This window comes from Cherax quadricarinatus, chromosome 35, assembly GCF_038502225.1.
Source record: "Cherax quadricarinatus isolate ZL_2023a chromosome 35, ASM3850222v1, whole genome shotgun sequence".
Classification (NCBI taxonomy): domain Eukaryota; kingdom Metazoa; phylum Arthropoda; class Malacostraca; order Decapoda; family Parastacidae; genus Cherax; species Cherax quadricarinatus.
Genome location: NC_091326.1, coordinates 20,106,841 through 20,131,995, shown reverse-complemented (window position 1 = coordinate 20,131,995; position 25,155 = coordinate 20,106,841). Strand labels below are relative to the sequence as shown.

Genomic DNA, 25,155 nt, shown 5'->3' with positions numbered 1-25,155 from the left:
TGCCTAGCCTTTTCACAAATAAACCAAGTCATAAGAGTATCTCCTGCTAATTGTTTCTCATTTATCCACACCAATAATAACTTCTCAACCTCTTCCAGTACTGGTGATCTCATTTTTGTCAGCATAGTTACTCCCTTTGCAACAACAGCATCCTTTATTTCATTTTTCTTGGCCACTATGGAACATAAGGTTGTGTAGGGTTTCTTATACATCCTGGACAGTTTGGCCACACTTGTACCACTTTCATATTGTTCAATGATGGTTTTCTTAAATTCAATCGTATTTCTCACCTTCTTTACCACAGGCTTGGCACTAGGAGCTTTCTTTGGAGCCATGGTAGCTTATTTAGTACTTGCAAGCACTAAAATAAATGGAATATTATGAAATATTTCGCTGGAGCACGCGAGGGACCTTCACTCATTGGTAAACAATGCCAGACTGGCTGCTGCCCTGGCTCACGCCGTGCATACGCGTCCCGGACGAACTACGACTCGCGAGTCAACCTATGAAAAGCGAGTCCATGTTTATACGAAAATACCCCTATGATTGGCGAATTTTATGATTGCCGGGAACTACGAAAAGCGGGGGACCACTGTATTATTACTATTGTTATTATTAGCAGTAGCAGAAATGTTCGATTCTTTGCTGTGTTCAAGAGTAAACACATGATGTCACTGTCTAATACCTTTCCGAATATCCATTCCAATATGCAGTCATGAATGGGTTTACATTATTTATACTGTAGTTTACTAGCAAATAATGAACAAACAAAACACTCACCACACTGAGTGGTGGGAGGGCTGGCTGCCAGTTGCGGGGGTTGGAGGGAGGGTAGTAGGGACTTGCAGTGGTTGAGGAAGTGGTGGAGGCAGTGGTGGAGTCTGTGGTATTTAATAACATACATGTTATTAAAGCATAGCATGTATATATTTAGTACAATTTACGACGTTTTCATGTATTTTATGATTGTTCATGGTTCAACAAGTTAAGGAAGCAGTATTGTATTATATTTCCGTACAATATATTGGGGCACCAAACATTCACGGTTTTTCAACATTCGCAAGGCTCTTGATCCCCTAACCCTCGCGAATGTTGAGGGAGACCTTTTTTTTTTTTTTTTTTTTCTCTCAACAAGTTGGTCGTCTCCCACCGAGGCAGGGTGACCCAAAAAAAGAAAGAAAATCCCCAAAAAGAAAAAACTTTCATCATCATTCAACACTTTCACCACACTCACACATTATCACTGCTTTTGCAGAGGTGCCCAGAATACAACAGCTTAGAAGCATATACGTATAGAGATACACAACATATCCCTCCAAACTGCCAATATCCCAAACCACTCCTTTAAAGTGCAGGCATTGTACTTCCCATTTCCAGGACTCAAGTCCGACTATATGAAAATAACCAGTTTCCCTGAATCCCTTCACTAAATATTACCCTGCTCACACTCCAACAGATCGTCAGGTCCCAAGTATCATTCGTCTCCATTCACTCCTATCTAACATGCTCATGCACGCTTGCTGGAAGTTCAAGCCCCTCGCCCACAAAACCTTTACCCCCTCTTTCCAACCCTGTCGAGGACGACCCCTACCCCTCTTTCCTTCCCCTATAGATTTATATGCTTTCCATGTCATTCTACTTTGATCCATTCTCTCTAAATGACCAAACCACCTCAACAACCCCTCTTCTGCCCTCTGACTAATGCTTTTATTAACTTCACACCTTCTCCTAATTTCCACACTCCGAATTTTCTGCATAATATTTACACCACACATTGCCCTTAGACAGGACATCTCCACTGCCTCCAACCGTCTCCTCGCTGCTGCATTTACCACCCAAGCTTCACATCCATATAAGAGTGTTGGTACTGTTATACTTTCATACATTCCCTTCTTTGCCTCCATAGATAACGTTTTTTGACTCCACATATACCTCAACGCACCACTCATGTACATGGATTATTATACATAGCAGCATATGTATAAAATCCTAGGATAACCCAAAAAAGTCAGGGTGACTTATTTCCATAGGGATCCTTGTATCTGTACCATATGGTGTCCTGTACTGTATGGTACCCTGTACCATATGGTACCCTGTACCATATGGTACCCTGTGCCATATGTAACGGGTTTGTTTGGTATTCTGGTAGCGGGTGGTTAAATGATATACTTCTTCGGAGGCTTGCCGTCTACATATGGTACCCTGTGCCATATGCTTTCCTGTACTGCATGGTACACTATACCATATAGTACAATGTACCATATGGTACCCTGTAACATATGATACCGTGTACCATATGGTCAATAGGTGTTGGTGGCAGGAGACACCAGCCAAGACTGAGTGGCAACGCAAGTTAGCTATTGACTCAGCAGTTTCCAAGACAAAGCGCTTTGTCATCCACCTCAAGGAACATGTCGAGTTCCTGTACATTTGTAAATATATAATAGAACATTACTATTATACAACATTTTTGCATTTTTTGTTGTAAACAATTATTGTAAATAAAATAATGTTGAAAATATAAGTGTGTTTATTGTGTTGAATACAATAGTACCATATAGTACCATATGGTACAATGAACCATGTGGTATTGTACTGTATGGTACAATGTACCATATGATACCATTGTACCATATGGTACCATAAGGTACCATTGCACCATATGGTACCATTGTATCATATGGTACCATTGTATCATATGGTAGCATTGTACCAAATGGTGCCATTGTACCATATTCTACTATATGGTACCATTGCATCATATGGCACCATTGTATCATGTGCCATTGTACCATATGGTACCATTGTACCATATGGTACAATTGTACTATATGGTACCATTGTATTCAACACAATAACCGCACTAATATTTTCATCATTTTGTAAGTTTTGTAAGCAATACAGTGGACCCCCGCATACCGTTGGCATCACATACCGTTTATTCCGCATACCGCTCACTTTAATCGCAAAAATTTTGCCTCGCATACCGCTCAAAAACCCGCTCACCGCTGTTCGTCCAAGACGCGTCCAATGTGCGCCTTAGCCAGCCTCACATGTTCCGCCGGTGGCATTGTTTACCAGCCAGCCTCCACAGTAGCATCCAAGCATACAATCGTAACATTTCGTATTATTACAGTGTTTTTGGTGATTTTATCTGGAAAATAAGTGACCATGGGCATAAGAAAGCTTCTAGTGCCAACCCTACAGCAATAAGGGTGAGAATTACTATAGAGATGAAGAAAAAGATCATTGATAAGTATGAAAGTGGAGTGCGTGTCTCCGAGCTGGCCAGGTTGTATAATGAACCCCAATCAACCATCGCTACTATTGGTGGTACAGCTGCAGCTGCTGCTGCACTGTCAGCTGCTGCTGCTGCTGCTGTAGCATCGTCTGCTGCTGCTTAGTCTTGACTGTGGTGATAAGATCGTATTTGCCATGGTGTACTCAAAATACTTATTACTTTCCCTGACAATAATTTCCATCAATGGCTGGTCAAAGAATAATTCAAAGAATTCCAGTTCATTGGCCGTGGTTCCAAGGGGACAAGTAGGTAGAATTCCACTTTGAGAGTCATCAAAGTGGTGAGGCTTGGGAACAAAATTGGGATTTTGCTGCCAATCCCACATACGGTTTGCTGGTGGATACTGGACATCATAGGCTGGTTGTGCGGGTGGTTGTGGTTGTGGTGGGCTGGTGGCTGGCGCTCCGCTTTGTCCTTGAACTGACGAGTCAGCAGCGTAGGTCCCAGCATGGCCTGGTGAGTCACGCATGGCGGTGCCACTACCATCACCACTAACACCATCCACTGATGCCTGTGGTCTATCCATGCCAAATGTAGCCACATCATCCTCACTATCACTACCTAAAACTGGTGTTGGGCCACGGGATGTACTCCGGGATGTACTCCGTCCCCTGGGCACAGCATAGGATACACTACCCGAGCGCATGCGGAGGCGAACATACCAACGCTTCACTGGTGAATATGATTCCTCACTATCACTACTCGAATGATCGTCGAGCGCAATAAAATCACAATCCACGTCACTATCATCATCATTACTGAAGTCAGAGGCCTGGCCACGCGAAAATATTAGTTTTCTCTTGCGATGAGGAACAACCGACCATGAGTCACGAGTGCCCACACCAGAGGTAGAAGGTTGAGGATCGTCAGGGTTTTCTGCACTATTATCGATATCCTGGTCATTCTTTTCGGTCACTAACTGATCAAAGCCGTAGAATTCGTCTTCATTTCCACTTCCATCAGTGTCAGAACTATCAGATAGGAAGAGGAGAGTCCCAATTTTCCGGGGAGTGAGAGCTGACTTGCGACGAGGCATGGTGAACAAGGGTAACTGAGCCGGCGTTCCCACAATGCTATGCGGGTGCCTAGATTTTTTGTTTATGGCACACACCCACCACGCAGACCCGTTCTCTCACATGTAGGCCTATGAGCGTTTTCGCGCTAAATTTGACGGCGCTAGAATTTTGGCATAGATCTACGGTTTGGACACTCAACGTGAAGCCGTAGATCTACGGGACTGACCCTGAAAGGGTTAAATTGAATTTTGTGCAGAGATTTAAAAGCTCATGTGAGTGCGAGTTTTCATCAGAGCTGCCTCCTGGTGTTATTACTGCAACAATATTATTTGCTATATTCCTCCATTTTAGGTGCCTTAAGTTGAAATCCCCCAGGAGCAAGATGTTGGGTGCAGGAGCTGGAAGATTTTCCAGACAGTGGTCAATTTTTAACAGCTGTTCCTGGAATTGCTGGGGTGTTGCATACGGAGGCTTGTAGACTACCACAATGACTAGGTTTTGGTTCTTGATCTTTACTGCTAAAACTTCCACTACATCATTTGAGGCATTAAGCAGTTCTGTGCAAACAAGTGACTCTGCAATGTACAGGCCAAACCCCCCCTTTTGCCTGTTCACTCTGTCGCATCTGTATAGGTTGTAACCTGGGATCCATATTTCGTTGTCCAAGTGATCCTTTATGTGGGTCTCGGTGAAAGCCGCGAACATTGCCTTTGCCTCTGCAAGCAGTCCACGGATGAAAGGTATTTTGTTGTTTGTTGCTGACTTTAGACCCTGTATATTTGCAAAGAAGAATGTCATCGGACTGGTGGTATTGTTCGTATTGGGGGGGGGATTTTTTTCCGGCATTAGTATCTGTATCTGTTGGTTTGGAGTGGAGGCCATCGACTGTGGTTCCACTCCAGGAATGACTGGATTTGGTGTACGATTTCTGCCATTTCCTGCCAGTTGTTTTTCCTTCCTGGCACTAAAAAACCTCTCCCTCTTGAGTGGCTGTGGCTACCCAGGTTTTCCCATGGCCTGGATGTTTTGTATCTTTTTGTCCCCTTTAGATGGTGTGCCTGGCAATTTAAGTTATAGCACAGTCTTTCCTGTACTGAAGAGGTACACATTTCAGGGTGAAAAAGTTTACAGGAAGGGAGTTTGCATTTTCCTGTTGTCATATGGGCATGGCATTTTCTAGGGTGGTCATAGTTGCACGTCCCATCTGTTTTTCCAGATTTCCCATGCCTGCAGATACCAAGTGCATAGTATGTACACAGGCTTGGTTTCCATTTGCCTTGGGTTTCTGTGACTGTATTCCCTGTTGGTGCATGTTTACCTGTCTTATTCCTATCCTCCCTAGCACCAACAATGGAGCTCCCACCAGTTGTTTTTGGTAATATATCCTCACTATTGCTAGTGGAGTCCTCTTGTTTGCTATTTCCTGTGGTATTTCTAGTTTGCAATATTGGTTTTATCTTATCTTTAACTACACTTGTTTCCCCACTACGGCTCCTGTCTCCCATGAGGTCATTTATATGCATTCCTTCCTGCGTATAATTCCCGACTACCTGGACAAAATCTCCAGCTTCACCATTACTGTCTCCCAGGACAGCACCTCCAGCTTCACCATTACTGTCTACCAGGACAGCACTATCAGCCCCACATTTACTGACTACCAGAACATCACCTCCAGCCTTACAGTTTCTGACTACATGGCCAGTATCAAGGGCAGTACCATTCAGCCCAGACTTTTTATGTTCCCATCTGTTGTAGAAAGCTTCCAGGTTGTCTATGAAAGCAGCTTTGATGTTATCCTATTTTAATACCAGTGTGATTTTAGTCCACAGATTTATCTCATTTGGGCATACCCAAAAACACTTCCCTGTTTTAATACTGCTTGTAGCTAGTTCTTGGATATCTGCACAAGTGGCGTGACACCAATTTCCACAAAAATGACAATTTATCCATGTGGAAGCCTGTTTGTTTGATTGATTGCAGACTACACAGGGCTTCATAATGATTTGAATGGTTGATTTACTGTAATTCTACTAGCAACCTCTTGAATACTCTATTAATAACCTCCTTAAAGTGAAGCTCCAGCTATTTGTATTTCTATTTCTAACTGTACTTGTATATTAGGACAGCTTACCGGTGTACATTCCTGATTTATATTTATTGTTTGTGTTTGATAAGGGCGCCTACAACTCCATCCATTTACAGTCTGCTTTATTATCCAACGAATCCGTTTGAAACTGGTCGAGGGTTTGGACCAGTTGAGGGTTCGACCAGTCAAGGGTTCGGAACCAGTCTGATCTGATCAGTGGGTCACTTATTTAAAACATACTGGGCTAACACATAAAGGATCTACATACTGGGAATTATCTACCCGAGAAATATGTGATTTGATTGATACAAAAGTATAACTTGCGTGTTGAAGAACCGGTGATTGCTGGCAGCTCCTACAATGACGAACAGTCGAGCCTCAACCCTTGTTTGCTGATCACTGTATCTAGCTTTTCTAGTTTTTTTTTTTTCCGTCTCCACCACAATAAATGCTATATTATCACTATAGTTGACTGGTGGGAATTTTGGAGGAAAGACGCTTTTTCTGTAGTAATATTTGCTTCTCGTTGTGTATATTTCGACCCCAATATACAGTGGACCCCTGCATAACGATCACCTCCGAATGCGACCAATTATGTAAGTGTATTTATGTAAGTGCGTTTGTACGTGTATGTTTGGGGGTCTGAAATGGACTAATCTACTTCACAATATTCCTTATGGGAACAAATTCGGTCAGTACTGGCACCTGAACATACTTCTGGAGAGAAAAAATATCGTTAACCGGGGGTCCACTCTAGTAGTAATTTCATGTAATTATATGTAGTAATTACAGTAACTGTTTGATTCATTTAAGTCATTAAATAAGAGGTTAGTATCAGGATCAATGCTTGTAATCATAAGATTTGTAGTGAATCTATAGTTAGAATTAAGTATAAACCAAAGCAAATATTCTAAAGCTAAAAAATAGCACCTGAATTATTTAACAAATGTAAAAAAAATGACCTAGGTAGTTTTTAAAGCTAAAATAAAGGAGACAATATAAAAGGGACTAAAATAATTTGTGGTGAACAAATAAAGTGATGATCAAATAATGGAGCTTGGGAATATGATAGTAGGTAGTACTTTAAAGGTAATTCTTTAAAGTTAGAATTAGGGAAACCAATATAAAAGGGACTAATATAAGTAATGAGTTTTGGAACATAATGGCAAAATAGTGAACTTATTACACTTTAGCACCTGAGAATAGCACCTTGATTATTTTAACAATTGTGAATATATGAACTAGGGTAGTTATATAAGGCTAAAATAAAGGAGAAAATATATAAAGAGCTAAATTAAGTAATGGTAAACAAAGTTAAATGGACAGATAGTCACTATGAAATAATATTGGTTTAGGAGTAAGATCTGATTTGTAATATTAAATAAGTTGAGCAGTTTATTGCACAATAAAAAGTAAAAAAAAAAAAAAAAAAATGAGGTAGTTGGTACTAGCTAGCAAAAGATAGTTTTGGGACTTGCAAAAAAAGTAATTGGAATATACACTAATTGCACACACTATAAAAGGTGACTAAAACAAGTAGTGGTAAACAAAATTAAATGGACAGGTAAGAACGATGAATAATATTAATTTGGAGTAAGATTTGACTTGTAACACAAAATTATGAGCAATTAATAGCAGTAAGAAAGAAGTAAAATGTATTGGAGGTAGTTGGCATTAGCTAGTGATGAAAAATAAAAAAATAATAATGCACAATATAATAGTAACGTACAGTATATGCACCACACGTATATATGTATTAAGGGCACTTATCTAATCTGTTACTGAAATGTCAGCTTTTCTAAGGAAGGTAGAGAAATCATGTTCGTTTGAGATGGCATATTGTTGTCCTGTTGATGTTTTCCTTACTAGTATTTTAACATCTCGCGTGAAACGCTGATGTATTTTGTTTTCCTGTTTAAGTTTTCTCAGCCTGAACAGAAGGTTTTGACGTTTTCTTGTTAGACACTCATTTATGTACACTACATTTTTCATTGTAATTGCTGATTTAATTAGGTCCTTTCTTTTATCATATGAATGAAGTCTGATCATTATACTGTGTTTACTACCTGGTTTTCCTAGCAAACGTGTTTCTTTGATTTCATTGTTTTGCATGATGACTTGTACGTGGTCCTGTATTATCCTGATAAAAGTTTCTTTGCACTGTGCTTGGGTTATGTCACTAGGAATGTGTGGACTGTTTATTATAACTGCATCAGACAACTTGTCTTGTTCAGTTTTGTCGTCTTGGAAATCAAAGTATTCATTTAGTCGAGTGTGCATGTTCTGATTCCAGTCCTTGATTGCTTCTCCAACCTTCATATTTATTGTTGTTATTTGTTCAGTGTGACTGGCTATAGCTGCTTTCAGAGTATTTTCTGTGTCAACACTTCCCGATGTAAACTTGTCTTCAAGGTTTTGGATCTTGTTCTCGAGGTTGGTTATCTTGGATTCTCGTCGCGCAAGTGTTCCTTTGATATCTTTGATTTTGTTTTCTAGAGCAACGATGTAGTCCTTGATATTGTCAGGAATAATCATACCTGAGTTATCATGGGTGAATCCTTTGAAGGGAGTGGAGTTGGAGGGGGAGTCAGCCATGTTTGTTGTTGTTCTCTGGGTGGTGGTGGTGAGGGGGGTTGATGATACACCGGTGTCCTGCTGGGTAGACAAGTTGAGTTCTAGGGTCCTTGCTGTTATTCTTTTATTACTGATGTTGTTTCTTCTGCGATATCCTTTCATAGTATCACTGAAGTAGATACTGTGTAGCTATGGAGGAGAAGGCTTGTTTTCTCAGAGCTTGGGTTAAGTGGTTGTCTGGCAGCGGAGGCAGTGTTTGGGTTAGCAGGGCTGTCTTCCTTAGATCTTCTAATTTTGTCAAGATTTGGGTTACATTCTTAGTTTTCTTGGGTTATTTTGTGGTCTACGTGGGTTCATTTAGTTGTACCTTCACTTAGGCCATCACAAGTTTTGATGAGCGATGGTTTCTTGAGGAAGAAGAGCTGGTAGGATGCCACTGCTGCCGAGGCTTGTTTATTTCCTCTTCTCTCTATGGGGAAGTGGAACAGAATTCTTCCTCCGTAAGCTATGCATGTTGTAAGAGGCGACTAAAATGCCAGGAGCAAGGGGCTAGTAACTCCTTTTTGTGTATAAATTACTAAATTTAAAAAGAGAAACTTTCGTTTTTCTTTTTGGGTCACCCTGCCTTGGTGGGATATGGCTGGTTTGTTGAAAAAAAAAATTATTATAATAATAATAGGTATGTACTAATAATAATGATAATACAGTAGGGCCCCGCTTTACGGCGTTTCACCTTACGGCATTCTGCTAATACAGCAATGTCAAATTATGACCAAAATTTGCTATACGGCAAGCGGTCTTTCAAATACGGCGCCCCCACCCGGTTTGTTTACATTCTCCGTGACCACATCTATTATGTCAGGAAACTTTCCAAAATTTCAAGTGTTTTAAAGTTACTGCGTATTTTATATGTACTCTGATAATTATACTTATGTGTACCTGTACCTAAATATACTTACACACTGTGCTGGTGTGCAGGTACATATTAAAATCGCTAAGTGTCTCTCTACTCATGACGCCAATACTACGTAATAATAATCACTCTTGGGCACACTAAATGTCTTATTTTACATTAATATAGGCATTTTCATTAATCCATCTATGATATTTTCCTCAAAATTATATATGAAACCCATTACATAGCATATAAACATGATACATACACTCACAGAATAAAAATTGACGTAAATATGAGATTTGTTTACAAAGCAGCTGTGTAGGTAGTGTCGGAAGAATTACGTTTTCTCTAGTCAAACACTGGGGGATAACTGTAGAAAAATATTCTTTTCGTATCCCTTTACTCTATATATAGCAATTCATGACCCTTGTGGGTTTAGTGCTTTTTATAATAATAATAATATTATTATTATTATAAATGTGAATGAACTAAAAGTAGACACACGTTAATACCCATTTATTTCGTCTGACCAAGTGATCGCCCACTGCCTGTTCGGTTTGTGTTCTTACATTGTCTCAACTCTGTATCTCGTTCTCTCTCTCATTTACTCTTTTGTTAACTAGTTGGCTCTCATTGACGAAGGCGTCTAAGCTTAGCTGTGATAAAAAGAGAAGTCGTAAGCCTCTTGCTTTAAGTGCCAAGTTAGAGGATGATGGTGTGCCATTCTGATTTTACTCAATAAACACCCTGCCACTCACCTCTCACACATTAATATTAATATTTTAGGGTAAGTAATAAGTGTTCTCTGTGTGTATCTTACCTTTTATTGTTTTTTTAATGCCTATTTCTATTGCTAACTTAATATAAGTTAGTGTAAACTTGTTGTCTGGCATTTATTGCATATTTTATATGTGCTCTGATAATAATACTTGTGGACCTGTGTGGTAGCCAGGTGGAGGGACAACATTACGTTTTCTCTGCTCAACCATCAGAGAAAACGTATGAATCTGCGTTTGGCCCAGCCACTCCCCCACTCCGCTCTTGTTTACAATTTTCGGCACGAATTATTCATTACTTCTCCCTTCGTTTATGATGGCATCTAAAGGTAGTTGTTAGAAATGATTAAATTCAGTGAACAAGGTATGTCGATGTTAATAATATGGCTCTGGGCAACAGTGTAGGTAGCTGGTAGGTGTAGCCCAGGCGGGCTACACCCACCGGCTACCTACACTGACTTCCTACAAATAAATACTACTCACGTTTCTTCCTATACTAAGACTACAGATATTTTAAGGTAAATAATGAGTGTACTGCATGTGTATATTACCTCTCTGGGATGTTTTAAATATCGTATAATAAGTATGAGACGGGAAGCCAGGGCTATCTACACCTGGGCTACCTGCACCTGACTTCCTACAAATAAGTACTACTCACCTCTCTCCCTACATTAAGATTACAAATACTTTAAGATAAGTAATGAATGTACTGTGAATGTATTTTACTTTGTGTGTTTTTAATGCCTAGTTCTATTACTAACTTAATATAATTTAGTGTAAACTTGTTGTCTGGCATTTATATGCATTTATAAATGGAAAAAAATGGCGTTCTGCCTTCCGGCGATGTCTGCTTTCCAGCGACAGCCTGGAACCTAACCCGCCGTATAAGTGGGGCCCTACTGTACATAATAATGATTACGTATAATAAATAATAACAATATAATAATAACAATAATACTATGTACTTACTGCATATAATTTAGTTCGACAACACCACCACAAAGGTCACCAGTGCACATGTGCTTATGGAGCTATTCTCGCGGTCCAAGGAATTCTCGTGATTTCCTTACGTTTTGTGCAGTTAATTCGCCAGATTTCTTTCTTCTGACCATGGCTCCTAAGAAAGCAAGTGCAGAGGACAGTGCCGAGAAGAAAAAGAGGATGATTTGAATGGAATTAAAGCAAGAAATCATTGATAAGCACAGACCAGGTATGTAGTGTAATGAGATAAACATAAAAATTGTACATAGCAACCACTCTCGTGACCACAATCCTCCTCCTTCTGCTGTCCACGTAATGACATTTTATTCATTCTAGAATACACCTACCATCCGACTTACGACCTTCTCGACTTACAACCACTCGACTTACGACCGTGTTTTTTATGCCAAATTTCTGGGAAATAAACAACTATTTGTGTTGTACACAGTGTTTATCCTAAACCTTACAGTACAGTGGACCCCCGGTATTTGATATTAATCCGTTCCTAAGAGCTCATCGAATACCGATAATATCGAAAACCGAATCAATTTTCCTCATAAGAAATAATGGAAATCAAATTAATCCGTGCAAGACACCCAAAAGTATGAAAAAAAAAATTTTTACTACATGAAATATTAAGTTTAATGCAATAGAATAATTACAATAACAATAAAATAATTGACACTTACCTTTAATGAAGATCTGGTGATGATTGATGGGATGGGAGGAGGGGAGAGGTGTTAGTGTTTCGAAGGGGAATCCCCTTCCATTAGGACTTGAGGTAGCAAGTCCTTTTCCGGGGTTACTTCCCTTCTTCTTTTAATGCCACTAGGACCAGCTTGAGAGTCACTGGACTTCTGTCGCACAACATAACTGGCAGCCTCACCATGCCTAATCACACTATGTATGCCACTACGATTCTTAAATCTTTCAAGCCAACCTTTGCTGGCCTTAAATTCACTCACATCACCACTAGGTGCAGGCAATTTCTTTACCAAATCGTCATGCAACTGCCTAGCCTTTTCACAAATAATCGCTTGAGAGATGCTATCTCCTGCTATCTGTTTTTCATTTATCCACACCAGTAACAATCTCTCAACATTTTCTAACACTTGCAGTCGCTGTTTCGTAATCACAGTTGCACCTTTTGCAAGAACAGCTTCCTCGATTGCCGTTTTCCTGGTCACTATAGTAGAGATGGTTGATTGGGGCTTATTATACAACCTGACCAGCTCCGACACACGCACTCCACTTTCGTACTTTGTAATTATCTCTTTCTTCATTTCATAAGTCATTAGCGACTTTTTTTCTCGAAGGGTTGGCACTAGAAGCTTTCTTGGGGCCCATGGTGACTTATTTTGCAGAAACAAGCACCAAACACAGTGATAATATGGATAATATGGAATGTACCGAATGTATCCTTAGATGCGCGCACACTGGCTGGCTTGTAAACACTAGCACACACGGAGCAGTTCAGGCCACACGTGGACAGGTCTCGTACGAATCGTATCGAATACTGGGTTTTCAATCGAATACCGAGGAAAAATTTTTGCGTTAAAATGCATCGAAAACCGGATATATCGAATACCGGGGGTCCACTGTATAAAATACAGTACTAACAACATAAAAAGTAATGTAAAACATGAAATACCAAAATAAAACAATAAAATAGTCATTACAAAAATGTTTTGTTGATATTCAGTAGTAAAGTTTGACTTACGACCATTTCGACTTACGACCATTTCGACTTACGACTGGTTTCTCGGAACCAAACTCGGTCGTAAGTCGGATGGTAGGTGTATATATCAGGTTTCTATGTTATTTATATTGTTTATTATGTCATATTAGATGAACTTTGACAAGTAAATAAGCTATAGAGTTGATATTAGGGTTATTTTGTCATGCCTCCTGAGAGCAGGAATTCAGCTGAAACGAATTACATACAGTGGACCCCCGGTATTCGATATTAATCCATGCCTGAGAGCTCATGAAATACCGAAAATATTGAAAACCGAATCAATTTTCCTCATAAGAAATAATGGAAATCAAATTAATCCGTGCAAGACACCCAAAAGTATGAAAAAAGAAAATTTTACTACATGAAATATTAAGTTTAATGCAATAGAATAATTACAATAACAATAAAATAATTGACACTTACCTAAAAATGAAGATCTGGTGATTGATGGGATGGGAGGAGGGGAGAGGTGTTAGTGTTTAGAAGAGGAATCCCCTTCCATTAGGACTTGAGGTAGCAAGTCCTTTTCCGGGGTTCCTTCCCTTCTTTTAATGCCACTAGGACCAGCTTGAGAGTCACTGGATTTCTGTCGCACAACATATCTGTCCATAGTGGCCTGTACCTCCCGTTCCTTTATGACATTCCTAAAGTGTTTCACAACATTATCAATGTAATAGTCACCAGCACGGTGACTATTACGGTGATTATTTTTTATTTACATAATGAATTTTTATTCAAACCAAAAAATAGAAGATTTACTGGTATGCAATATTGTAATAATTGTGTAAATAATATCACCACATTTGTGAACATATATTAGACCCACCAGCTGGTGTGTATTAGACGTGTGAGGTCATTTGTTTACTCGAACATTGGCAAAAATTTAACGTTTCCGCTACTTTGAGCTCAGTTTCAAGCCATTTCCATTATTAAAACCAATCAAAAATCATCTCTATTTCTGTAATACATCTTCCTTTCTATCAAATTAGACCAAGAAATCACAAATACAAGTAGAGTGGACCCTCGACCAACGATGGCATCGTCTAACGTTTAATCCGACTAGCGATGATACATTTTAATGCAAAAATTTTGCCTTGACTAGTGCTAAAAAACTCGACCAATGCGATTTGTTCCGTTCGAGACGCGTCCATTTGTGGCCTGAGCGTGCCAGTGTTTACAAGCCAGCCAGCCACTGCGGTCCCATCCAAACATACAATCGGAGCATTTCATATTATCACAGCGTTTTTAGTGATTGCACCTGCAAAATAAGTCACCATGGTCCCCAAGAAAGCTTCTAGTGCCAACCCTACAGCAAAAAGGGTGAGAATTACTATGGATATGAAGAAAGAGATCATTGCTAAGTATGAAAGTGGAGTGCGTGTCTCCGAGCTGGCCAGGTTGTACACAAAACCCCAATCAACCATCGCTACTATTGTGGCCAAGGAAAAGGCAATCAAGGAAGCTGTTTTTGCCAGAGGTGCAACTATGTTTTCGAAACTGAGACCGCAAGTGATAGAAGATGCTGAGAGACTGTTATTGGTGTGGATAAATGAAAAACAGATAGCAGGAGATAGCATCTCTCAAGTGATCATATGTGAAAAGGCTAGGAAGTTGCATGACGATTTAATTAGAAAAATGCCTGCAACTAGTGGTGATGTGAGTGAATTTAAGGCCAGCAAAGGTTGGTTTGAGAGATTTAAGAATCGTAGTGGCATACATAGTGTGATAACCTTTTTTGATGAAAATCACCCTGACACAGCTACTGCAAGCCGTGTTGGCAACCTGTACACTGACAATGTTGTGAAACACTTTCGGAATGTCATAAAGGAACGGGAGGTACAGGCCTCAATGGACAGATATGTTGTGCGATAGAGGTCCAGTGGCTCTCAAGCTGGTCCTAGTGGCATTAAAAGAAGAAGGGAAGTAACCCTGGAAAAGGACTTGACACCTCAAGTCCTAATGGAAGGGGATTCCCCTTCTAAACACTTAACACCATCCACACACTCCCCTCCTCCCATCCCATCAATCATCACCCGATCTTCAATAAAGGCAAGTGTCATGTAATTGTACATGTCTTCTTGAGTTTGTGTGTATTAAAATTATTTCATGTGGTAAAATTTTTTTTTTTTTCAATACTTTGGGGTGTCAGAAACAGATTAATTTGATTTCCATTATTCCTTATGGGGAAAATTAACTCGACTAACGATAATTTCGACTAACAGTGAGCTCTCAGGAATGAATTAATATCGTTGGTCGAGGGTCCACTGTATAAAAATCATACGAAAAAACACTGCAAAGTTGCTGTTTTATTCGAAAATTACGGTCTGTTTTTTTTATCTCGTTACACACTGTGTGCTGCAGGATTTGCTTTATGTGGTGCACACCTACCACATAGATATATTCTCTCATATCTAGGCCCAAATTTACCGCTCACAGCTTATCAAAGCGAGCTGAGCTCATAGCGTAGATCTACGGTTTGGACCCTCAATGTAAAGTCATAGATCTACGGCACAAAGCCTGAAAGGGTTAAATTAGGTTTACTGTCAAAGTGAGCAGCAAAAAATTTCCCCTCATCTTATCTTTCAATGTGTGTATCTTTCTTTAGGTGAATATATTTTTAGCTTTATTCATTATTGAGTGTTAATTTATTTGTTGCCATGCAAGATGATGCCTATTTCAGCTTTTACTATGTTGATTTCAACTGGATCTAGATTGGAGATGAAGTTTGTATATTTATATTCTGGCATTTTTTTTTTCAGGTTGGTTATAAGAAATGGCATGTGTTCGAGCCTGGTCATCCACTTCATGATGATCCTGTAGCCAGCTAAAGTTTTGCAGTTTACATTTATGTACGTATATTAATCACTTAATTTGTTTAGAAGAATTTATAAAATGTACAAATACACACTCTTAATTTGCTAATATTGTTTATATTTATCACTGGTTTGATAGTGAATTATTTTCTAAAATATTTACAATTGCAAAATAATGGAAAATTAAAAAGAAATTATTTTCATGGGGAAGCACCTGGGAAATGGGAGGTAATCAAGTCTTATCCAAGGAATAAGAGAATAGTTGAAATTTGTGAGATGAAGAGTCCTTTACTGGCATCAAGGTACCCCCCCTCCTTCCTGAAGGATGGAACAAAAGAAGTTAAAATCTGAATAGCTGTGTTAGGGTGATTGTCATCAAGAAAGGTTTGCACTTTAAGCCACATTGCACACATTTCCTTAATCTTTGAAGTAGGCAACTTCTTCAATTTCTCTGTCCCCTCCTCCGAAGCAGTTTCCTCAAGTGTGGCCTCTTGCTGTTGAAGATGATCTATCAGCTCATCAGTGGTTAGTTCTTCACTGTCCTCCTCCACCAACTCTTCCACATCCTCCCCACTAACCTCCAACCCCAAGGACTTCCCCAATGCCACAATGGATTCATCAACTGGCATAGGATTCTCAGGTTAGTCTCAAATCCTTCAAAATCCCTTTTGTCTACACATTCTGGCCACAGTTTCTTCCAAGTAGAGTTCAAGGTCCTCTTAGTCACTCCCTCCCAAGCCGTATCTATAAGGTTTATACATTTGAGGATATTAAAGTGATCCTTCAAAACTCTTTTAGAGTCAGTTGAGTTTCTGTGGTCACTATAAAGCACTTTTGAAACATAGCTTTTGTGTACAGTTTCTTGAAGTTGGAAATGACCTGCTGGTCCATGGGCTGCAGGAGAGGAGTGGTATTAGGAGGCAAAAACTTGACCTTAATGAAACTCATGTCCCCAGAAAGTCGCTCTGCCAAGTCTGTAGGATGACCAGGGGCATTGTCTAATACCAGGAGGCACTTAAGGTCTAATTTCTTTTCAGTTAGGTAATTTTTCAAAGTGGGGGCAAATGCTTGGTGTAACCAGTCATAGAAAAAGTCCCTAGTGACCCATGCCTTACTGTTTGCCCTCCACAGCACACACAAATTAGCCTTGAGGACATTGCTTTTCCTGAACACTCTGGGAGTTTCAGAGTGATACACCTTTAAATAAAGGCTTCACTTTGCAATCACCACTAGCATTGGCACACATGAGAAGAGTAAGCCTGTCTTTCATAGGCTTATGTCTTGGGAGTGCCTTTTCCTCCTGAGTAATGTAGGTCCTGTCTGGCATTTTCTTCCAAAACAGGCCTGTTTCGTCGCAATTAAACACTTGTTCAGGTTTCAAGTCTTCACTGTCTATGTAATCCTTGAATTCCTTCACATATTTTTCAGCTGCTTTATGGTCCGAAGCCTAATCACACGATGTATGCCACTACGATTCTTAAATCTTTCAAACCAACCTTTGCTGGCCTTAAATTCACTCACATCACCACTAGTTGCAGGCAATTTCTTTACCAAATCGTCATGCAACTTCCTAGCCTTTTCACAAATGATCGCTTGAGAGATGCTATCTCCTGCTATCTGTTTTTCATTTATCCACACCAATAACAGTCTTTAGGAAAGGTAGGGGGTGTGAGGACCAGGTGTTTACAGTGAAACATATAAGTGAACAGTGTTTAGATAAGGCTAAAGAGGTCTTTGTGGCATTTATGGATTTGGAAAAGGTGTATGACAGGGTGGATAGGGGGGCAATGTGGCAGATGTTGCAGGTGTATGGTGTAGGAGGTAGGTTACTGAAAGCAGTGAAGAGTTTTTACGAGGATAGTGAGGCTCAAGTTAGAGTATGTAGGAAAGAGGGAAATTATTTCCCAGTAAAAGTAGGCCTTACATAAGGATGTGTGATGTCACCGTGGTTGTTTAATATATTTATAGATGGGGCTGTAAGAGAAGTAAATGCGAGGGTCTTGGCAAGAGGCATGGAGTTAAAAGATAAAGAATCACACATAAAGTGGGAGTTGTCACAGTTGCTCTTTGCTGATGACACTGTGCTCTTGGGAGATTCTGAAGAGAAGTTGCAGAGATTGGTGGATGAATTTGGTAGGGTGTGCAAAAGAAGAAAATTAAAAGTGAATACAGGAAAGAGTAAGGTTATGAGGATAACAAAAAGATTAGGTGATGAAAGATTGGATATCAGATTGGAGGGAGAGAGTATGGAGGAGGTGAATGTATTCAGATATTTGGGAGTGGACATGTCAGCGGATGGGTCTATGAAAGATGAGGTGAATCATAGAATTGATGAGGGGAAAAGGGTGAGTGGTGCACTTAGGAGTCTGTGGAGACAAAGAACTTTGTCCTTGGAGGCAAAGAGGGGAATGTATGAGAGTATAGTTTTACCAACGCTCTTATATGGGTGTGAAGCATGGGTGATGAATGTTGCAGCGAGGAGAAGGCTGGAGGCAGTGGAGATGTCATGTCTGAGGGCAATGTGTGGTGTGAATATAATGCAGAGAATTCGTAGTTTGGAAGTTAGGAGGAGGTGCGGGATTACCAAAACTGTTGTCCAGAGGGCTGAGGAAGGGTTGTTGAGGTGGTTCGGACATGTAGAGAGAATGGAGTGAAACAGAGTGACTTCAAGAGTGTATCAGTCTGTAGTGGAAGGAAGGCGGGGTAGGGGTCGGCCTAAGAAAGGTTGGAGGGAGGGGGTAAAGGAGGCTTTGTGTGCGAGGGGTTTGGACTTCCCGCAGGCATGCGTGAGCGTGTTTGATAGGAGTGAATGGAGACAAATGGTTTTTAATACTTGACATGCTGTTGGAGTGGGGTAGGGGTCGGTCCTAAGAAAGGTTGGAGGGTCCGTTCTGGACGGCTTTACATTCAGGGGTAAAGGAGGCTTTGTGTGCGAGAATACATCTATGGGTATTGGACTTCCCGCAGGCATGCAGCAACTTTGAGCGTGTTTGATAGGAGATGAATGGAGACAAATGGAAATGGCTTTTAATACTTGATTCAAGATGCTGTTGGAGTGTGAGCAAAGTAAAAAACATTTATGAAGGGGTTTTCAGGGCCTACAAACCGGCATTGGCCAAATTAACAATTTCCGCCGGACTTGAGTCGATAGAATAGAAGTAATACTGGAGATGGGAATTGGCCTAAAATAGTCAGTCGCCTGCACTCTGAAGGATTTCGTACTTTTTGGGTGAAAAAATAACAATTTTTTTTTTTTTAAATTCTTAATGTTGCAGTTTAAAAACTGTAGTGTAAAGCACCCTTCTGGCAAGACAGTGATGGAGTGAATGATGGTGAAAGTTTTTCTTTTTCGGGCCACCCTGCCTTGGTGGGAATCGACCAGTGTGATAATAATAATAATAAATAACAGTCTCTCAACATTTTCTAATACTTGCGGTCGCTGTTTCGTAATCACAGTTGCACCTTTTGCAAGAACAGCTTCCTTGATTGCCGTTTTCCTGGTCACTATAGTAGAGATGGTTGATTGGGGTTTATTATACAACCTAACCAGCTCCGACACACGCACTCCACTTTCGTACTTTGCAATTATCTCTTTCTTCATTTCATAAGTCATTAGCGCCTTTTTTCTCGAAGGGTTGGCACTAGAAGCTTTCTTGGGGCCCATGGTGACTTATTTTGCAGAAACAAGCACCAAACACAGTGATAGTATGGATAATATGGAATGTACCGAATGTATCCTTAGATGCGCGCACACTGGCTGGCTTGTAAACACTGGCACACACGGGGCAGTTCAGGCCACACGTGGACACGTCTCGTACGAATCATATCGAATACCGGGTTGTCAATCGAATACCGAGGCAAATTTTTTGCGATATAATGCATCAAATACCGGATTTATCGAATACCGATGCCATCGAATACCGGGGGTCCACTGTATTGCATTTCAATTAATTTAAATGAGGAAAATTGACCAAGCATACGAACAAATCAGGATACGAACAGGTCCGCGGAACGGATTAAATTTGTAAGCCGAGGTTCCACTGTACATGGTTTCCATAGCAGCTCGAATACAGCCTCTCCTCACTTAGCGATGTACTCGTTTACTGATGACTCGGACCTACGATGGGCTCTCTGACCAGTATTTATACCTAAATAATGTATATTAGAGCTGATTTCCTCTTATTTTGTTTATTTCAATATACAGTACACTACTGTATAAATATTTAAAAATATACCAGAAATGTTATAAATGGTGCAGAGGTGACATTAAAACAATATCAAAGATGGTTGACACACTCATTACCATTATACGTAGTATGCTCCTCACTTAGCGACAAATTCATTTAATGACGTGGTCTCAGGAATGGAACTCCATCATTAAGTGAGGAGAGGCTGTATTTTTATAAAGAAACACTTTGATTGCATTCCTATGTGGCTCTGCAGATTTAAGAAATACCATGGTATTTATCAGGTAAAATCAGCCAGCAAGAAACCATCTGCAGATGTTTCAGATAAATATAATTTTTTTTTTATTAACGCATCGGCCCTCTCCCACCAAGGTAGGGTGGCCCGAAAAAGAAAAACTTTCATCATCATTCACTCCATCACTATCTTGCCAGAGGTGTGCTTACACTACAGTTATATAACTGTAACATTAACACCCCTCCTTCAGAGTGCAGGCACTGTACTTCCCATCTCCAGGACTCAAGTCCGGCCTGCCAGTTTCCCTGAATCCCTTCATAAATCTTACCTTGCTTAAACTCCAACAGCATGTCAAGTCCTAAAAACCATGTGTCTCCATTCACTCCTGTCTATCATGCTCACACCTGCTTACTGGAAGTCCAAGCCCCTCGCACACAATACTTCCTTTACTCCCTCCCTCCAACCTTTCCTAGGCCGACCCCTACCCCGCCTTCCCTCCACTACAGATTTATACACTCTTGAAGTCATTCTGTTTTGTTCCATTCTCTCTACATGTCCAAACCACCTCAATGACCCCACCTCCTGAGCAAATATACTCACAAGACAGGATTATTTTGGCAGAGATTGTAAGACATTCTCATATTTGTAGCAGTGAAAAAACAATGGCTAGTATGAGACTCAAAGGAAATATTAATGTATTTTAGCCTGTGCTGCTGCAGGCAGTGCAAATAAACTTAAGTTCTTTGTGCTTATCAACAAGCATTTAAATGGCATAAAAATGTCTAGTTTTTTAGAAAGCAAAGGTGGGTATGAATTATTACATGAAGCACAGTGGACCATCATAATTCACACAGGGTTACGTTCCTGAAAACTGCGCTACTAATGGTATCTGTGACTCATAGACAGAAAACCACATGAGAAAAAATCCTTGAATGTAAGGGATGTGTGTTGTCTGGATTCATTCTAATAGAAAATTTTTGTTGGGATATGATTGGTTTTAGATGATTTACTGTTGTTGATCCCCATGCACAAATACCATAGGTGATACAAGGGTAGATTAAACAGTACTGCACAGTAAGTGGTGTTGGTTGTGGTACATTCTAGTGTATTATGGAAAGAAAGCCCACTGTTTTGTAAACTTTCTTAGGTATGTGCTGGATGTGTTTGTTAACCCTTTCAGGTCCAGAAGCCAAATTTCAAAGTATGCACCAGGGTCCAAGAATTTTCAAAAAATAATTTTGTTATTTTTTCTTACGAAATGGTAGAATTTTTTTTTCTGAAGGTAATAAAACAAAAAGTACAAAATTTGATGGAAAATTGATGAAATTATGCTCTCGTGAATTTTGATGTGTCAGCGATATTTATGCGTCGGCGATTTTGCCAACTTTGACTCCCATTTTAGGCCAATTACATTATTCCAGTCGACCAAATTCTTAGCTATTTCACTAGTATTACTTCTATTCTATCAATTGAGCACAAATCGCCAAGTCAACTGTTTCAGCTACAAAATAAAGTGATCAGAAATTGGTAATTTGGCCAATTTAGTGCAAAGTTCAAACTATTCCAATTTCAAAATAGGGTCCAGAATAGACAGTGCAGGAATTCCTGGCACTAAACTAACATATCCTCTGTTAATTAGTTACGTTTGAGGCTTTACAAATGAATTCCATTTTTATTTTTTATTCACATAATGAATTTTTATTCAAACCAAAAAATAGAAGATTTACTGGTATGCAATATTGTAATAATTGTGTAAATAATATCCTGAACCTGTATTCCCTGGAACGCAGGCGGGAGAGATACATGATTATATACACCTGGAAAATCCTAGAGGGACTAGTACCGAACTTGCACACGAAAATCACTCACTACGAAAGCAAAAGACTTGGCAGACGATGCACCATCCCCCCAATGAAAAGCAGGGGTGTCACTAGCACGTTAAGAGACCATACAATAAGTGTCAGGGGCCCGAGACTGTTCAACTGCCTCCCAGCACACATAAGGGGGATTACCAACAGACCCCTGGCAGTCTTCAAGCTGGCACTGGACAAGCACCTAAAGTCAGTTCCTGATCAGCCGGGCTGTGGCTCGTACGTTGGTTTGCGTGCAGCCAGCAGCAACAGCCTGGTTGATCAGGCGCTGATCCACCAGGAGGCCTGGTCACAGACCGGGCCGCGGGGGCGTTGACCCCCGAAACTCTCTCCAGGTAAACTCCAGGTAAACATTTGTGAACATATATTAGACCCACCAGCTGGTGTGTATTAGACGTGTGAGGTCATTTGTTTACTTGAACATTGGCAAAAATTTAACGTTTCCGCTACTTTGAGCTCAGTTTCAAGCCATTTCCATTATTAAAACCAATCAAAAATCATCTCTATTTCTGTAATATATCTTCCTTTCTATCAAATTAGACCAAGAAATCACAAATACAAGTAGAGTGGACCCTCGACCAACGATGGCATCGTCTAACGTTTAATCCGACTAGCGATGATACATTTTAATGCAAAAATTTTGCCTTGACTAGTGCTAAAAAACTCGACCAATGCGATTTGTTCCGTTCGAGACGCGTCCATTTGTGGCCTGAGCGTGCCAGTGTTTACAAGCCAGCCAGCCACTGCGGTCCCATCCAAACATACAATCGGAGCATTTCATATTATCACAGCGTTTTTAGTGATTGCACCTGCAAAATAAGTCACCATGGTCCCCAAGAAAGCTTCTAGTGCCAACCCTACAGCAAAAAGGGTGAGAATTACTATGGATATGAAGAAAGAGATCATTGCTAAGTATGAAAGTGGAGTGCGTGTCTCCGAGCTGGCCAGGTTGTACACAAAACCCCAATCAACCATCGCTACTATTGTGGCCAAGGAAAAGGCAATCAAGGAAGCTGTTTTTGCCAGAGGTGCAACTATGTTTTCGAAACTGAGACCGCAAGTGATAGAAGATGTTGAGAGACTGTTATTGGTGTGGATAAATGAAAAACAGATAGCAGGAGATAGCATCTCTCAAGTGATCATATGTGAAAAGGCTAGGAAGTTGCATGACGATTTAATTAGAAAAATGCCTGCAACTAGTGGTGATGTGAGTGAATTTAAGGCCAGCAAAGGTTGGTTTGAGAGATTTAAGAATCGTAGTGGCATACATAGTGTGATAACCTTTTTTGATGAAAATCGCCCTGACACAGCTACTGCAAGCCGTGTTGGCAACCTGTACACTGACAATGTTGTGAAACACTTTCGGAATGTCATAAAGGAACGGGAGGTACAGGCCTCAATGGACAGATATGTTGTGCGATAGAGGTCCAGTGGCTCTCAAGCTGGTCCTAGTGGCATTAAAAGAAGAAGGGAAGTAACCCTGGAAAAGGACTTGACACCTCAAGTCCTAATGGAAGGGGATTCCCCTTCTAAACACTTAACACCATCCACACACTCCCCTCCTCCCATCTCATCAATCATCACCCGATCTTCAATAAAGGCAAGTGTCATGTAATTGTACATGTCTTCTTGAGTTTGTGTGTATTAAAATTAATATTTCATGTGGTAAAAAATTTTTTTTTTCAATACTTTGGGGTGTCAGAAACAGATTAATTTGATTTCCATTATTCCTTATGGGGAAAATTAACTCGACTAACGATAATTTCGACTAACAGTGAGCTCTCAGGAATGAATTAATATCGTTGGTCGAGGGTCCACTGTATAAAAATCATACGAAAAAACACTGCAAAGTTGCTGTTTTATTCGAAAATTACGGTCTGTTTTTTTTTATCTCGTTACACACTGTGTGCTGCAGGATTTGCTTTATGTGGTGCACACCTACCACATAGATATATTCTCTCATATCTAGGCCCAAATTTACCGCTCACAGCTTATCAGAGCGAGCTGAGCTCATAGCGTAGATCTACGGTTTGAACCCTCAATGTAAAGTCATAGATCTACGGCACAGACCCTGAAAGGGTTAAATTAGGTTTACTGTCAAAGTGAGCAGCAAAAAATTTCCCCTCATCTTATCTTTCAATGTGTGTATCTTTCTTTAGGTGAATATATTTTTAGCTTTATTCATTATTGAGTGTTAATTTATTTGTTGCCATGCAAGATGATGCCTATTTCAGCTTTTACTATGTTGATTTCAACTGGATCTAGATTGGAGATGAAGTTTGTATATTTATATTCTGGCATTTTTTTTTTCAGGTTGGTTATAAGAAATGGCATGTGTTCGAGCCTGGTCATCCACTTCATGATGATCCTGTAGCCAGCTAAAGTTTTGCAGTTTACATTTATGTACGTATATTAATCACTTAATTTGTTTAGAAGAATTTATAAAATGTACAAATACACACTCTTAATTTGCTAATATTGTTTATATTTATCACTGGTTTGATAGTGAATTATTTTCTAAAATATTTACAATTGCAAAATAATGGAAAATTAAAAAGAAATTATTTTCATGGGGAAGCACCTGGGAAATGGGAGGTAATCAAGTCTTATCCAAGGAATAAGAGAATAGTTGAAATTTGTGAGATGAAGAGTCCTTTACTGGCATCAAGGTACCCCTCC

At 40.0% G+C, this 25,155-nt stretch overlaps 1 protein-coding gene across 3 annotated transcripts in view; it reads left to right on the top strand.

The window, feature by feature from the left end:
• Nucleotides 1-24,952, top strand: part of mRpS17 (mitochondrial ribosomal protein S17) — a 47,181-nt gene extending 22,229 nt beyond the window's left edge. Inside the window, exons 6-7 of one of the 3 annotated variants that reach the window (XM_070091424.1) lie at nucleotides 16,130-16,219; nucleotides 24,790-24,952. In XM_070091424.1, coding sequence (XP_069947525.1) covers nucleotides 16,130-16,198 — 69 coding nt within the window. In that variant the 3' untranslated portion in view covers nucleotides 16,199-16,219; nucleotides 24,790-24,952. Of the gene's footprint in view, nucleotides 1-16,129; nucleotides 16,293-16,655; nucleotides 16,779-24,789 lie in introns of those variants that run through there. The other 2 variants (XM_070091426.1, XM_070091423.1) reach the window with 2 other exon arrangements.
• The last annotated feature ends 203 nt before the right edge of the window (nucleotides 24,953-25,155 follow it).